The sequence below is a fragment of the Lolium rigidum genome, chromosome 7 (genome assembly GCF_022539505.1).
Source record: "Lolium rigidum isolate FL_2022 chromosome 7, APGP_CSIRO_Lrig_0.1, whole genome shotgun sequence".
Classification (NCBI taxonomy): Eukaryota; Viridiplantae; Streptophyta; class Magnoliopsida; order Poales; family Poaceae; genus Lolium; species Lolium rigidum.
This window is the reverse complement of record NC_061514.1, coordinates 361,391,914-361,393,863: the sequence shown is the minus strand read 5'-3', so window position 1 is coordinate 361,393,863 and position 1,950 is coordinate 361,391,914. Positions and strand designations below refer to the sequence as shown.

Genomic DNA, 1,950 nt, shown 5'->3' with positions numbered 1-1,950 from the left:
AGGTGGGCCAGCCACGCGGACAAGGCGGACACGCGAGGACGCCGCGTGCCATCCGCGGCCACGCAAACCCGGCCCAGATTTGGGCCGGGTTTGCGTCGTTCCGGACTCCACGGCCGTTCGCTTATGCGGTGCGTCCCCGCGTTGGGCCGGGATGGGTCGCCAGTTGGAGATGCCCTCTGGCAACCACCGCCGCGTATAAACCCTAAATCCAGATCTATCCCCTCCGACCCCGACCCCGACCCCGACCCCGACCTAGGCTATGGCTTCCTTGGTGTCCAAGCTCGCGCGGGCAGCCTTCGCAACTCGCCCCTCTCCCTCCGCCGTTGGAGGCATTGCTGGTGCCGGTCGCCCTGCAGCCGCGATCCGTGTCTACTCTGCAGGTAATCCCTAGCTTAAGGGCCTCCTTCGGAATTTGGGTACGAATCCTGAATACTGAAATTTCTAAAGGAGTTTTAGTTCGGCACGAATGCTTCCGAATTTGATACCCGAAATTCATCGTATTATCAGTAGAGTTATTTGAATAAACAGCCAAGGATTGAACCCTTAATCATTAATAGTTGTTCTAGGCACCACACTGCTAACAAGCATGTTGTCTGGTTTACTATGCCAACCGATATTTGTTATAATAGCTCCGCCTTGCAAGGCTAAATCAATCAAATTAACTCTGCTGAGAGCAATAGTACAGAGATGGTTGTATTTTTCACAAATCAAATTGTAACTCTATGCCTACTGAACGACAGGAGGCCCCATGTCATCAGAAGAAGAAGAGAAAGCCAAGCGTAAGTCAGAAATTTCATGGGCATCCAACCCAAGCCTGCTTGAAGCTCGTCTTGCAGACCCCAGCTGTATCTGCCCTGAAGGTAATCCCTAGCTTCTCTCGGAATTTGGCTATGAATCCTGAATACCGAAATCCGCAAATGAGTTATTCTTACCTTGATACGAATGCTCCGGAGTTCAATACGTTCCTGAAATTCGCATATGCTAGTTTCTTATTGTCAGCAGATATATTTGAATAAACAGGCAGTGGTTGGACCATATTAATTCATTAGGAGTTGTTCTAATCACCAAACACTTCTAACAAGCATTTTGTTTGATTTAGAAATACCGACTGTCAATTTGTTATATTAGTTCTGCCTTGCAAGGTTAATCAATCAAATTAACTCTGGTGGGAAATGGTATGAACGATCCTATTTTCCACAAATTCAATTTTAACTCTATGCCTACTGAACGACAGGAGGGCCCCCCGATGCACGTCTCTATGTTGATGAAAGTGCACTTCAGTCAGATGAAGCCATGTGGGCCTTCTATGAGCAGTGGTGCAAGATCCATGGCATATCGCGTACCCGTCGTGAGATGGAACGCCGGTTTAAGGGATTCAGCGAGGGTGCAAAGGCTGTGCACAGGGCTAGTGCTGTGGGTGAGCGCAAGTGGATGAACGTATTTGCAGATATGACCAAGAAGGAGGGATCTCGTCTAATTGGTCTCCTCGGAACCAGAAGAAAATGATTATGTCACACAGCCTTGTGTGACCCTTAAGCCCGAAGTTGTGCATCTGTATGCCAAGACATGTCTTATCTAGCAGTACTATGAGTTGCTTTGTTGTTGAACTCATTTTATAGTAGCTTTAATAAAAAGCTATATTAACCTTATCTGTATGTATGTTGGACAAATATATTTCGCTTTGTTGTATTAGCTCAGTCAGCTTTATTAAGTACCTCTATGGCAAGTTTCCGACTGGATTACTACACAGTCTTTACACTATTAAACTGGGATCGAACCGGTAAGTCGTACGTTTTGGAGAAGAAAATTTCAGCGATAGAAAAAACGGTTACGCGGATTGCTAGCGGCAGATCAGGTCCACCGACCCAAGCCGCGGAGTCACCTCAAGCAGCAGCTAAGTTGTGCCGGGCCTGCAGCAGCGAGCGAGCGCGGCAGGCGCAGGATGCGAGA

General features: G+C 47.9%; 1 protein-coding gene across 1 annotated transcript; it reads left to right on the top strand.

The window, feature by feature from the left end:
* The first annotated feature begins 240 nt into the window (after window positions 1–240).
* Window positions 241–1,692, top strand: LOC124678808. Its single transcript, XM_047214660.1, has 3 exons — window positions 241–380; window positions 741–860; window positions 1,235–1,692. Exons 1-3 carry the CDS (start codon window positions 260–262, stop codon window positions 1,504–1,506), a joined length of 513 nt encoding a protein of 170 aa, XP_047070616.1. The 5' UTR covers window positions 241–259; the 3' UTR covers window positions 1,507–1,692.
* Window positions 1,693–1,950: the final 258 nt, after the last annotated feature.

What these genes read in the sequence shown, in the direction of transcription:
- LOC124678808 (XM_047214660.1), top strand. Translation starts at nt 260, where the DNA reads ATGGCTTCCTTGGTGTCCAAGCTCGCGCGGGCAGCCTTCGCAACTCGC. An exon ending in GATCCGTGTCTACTCTGCAG is followed by an intron (nt 381 to 740) that starts GTAATCCCTAGC and finishes ACTGAACGACAG; the next exon opens with GAGGCCCCATGTCATCAGAA. An exon ending in CAGCTGTATCTGCCCTGAAG is followed by an intron (nt 861 to 1,234) that starts GTAATCCCTAGC and finishes ACTGAACGACAG; the next exon opens with GAGGGCCCCCCGATGCACGT.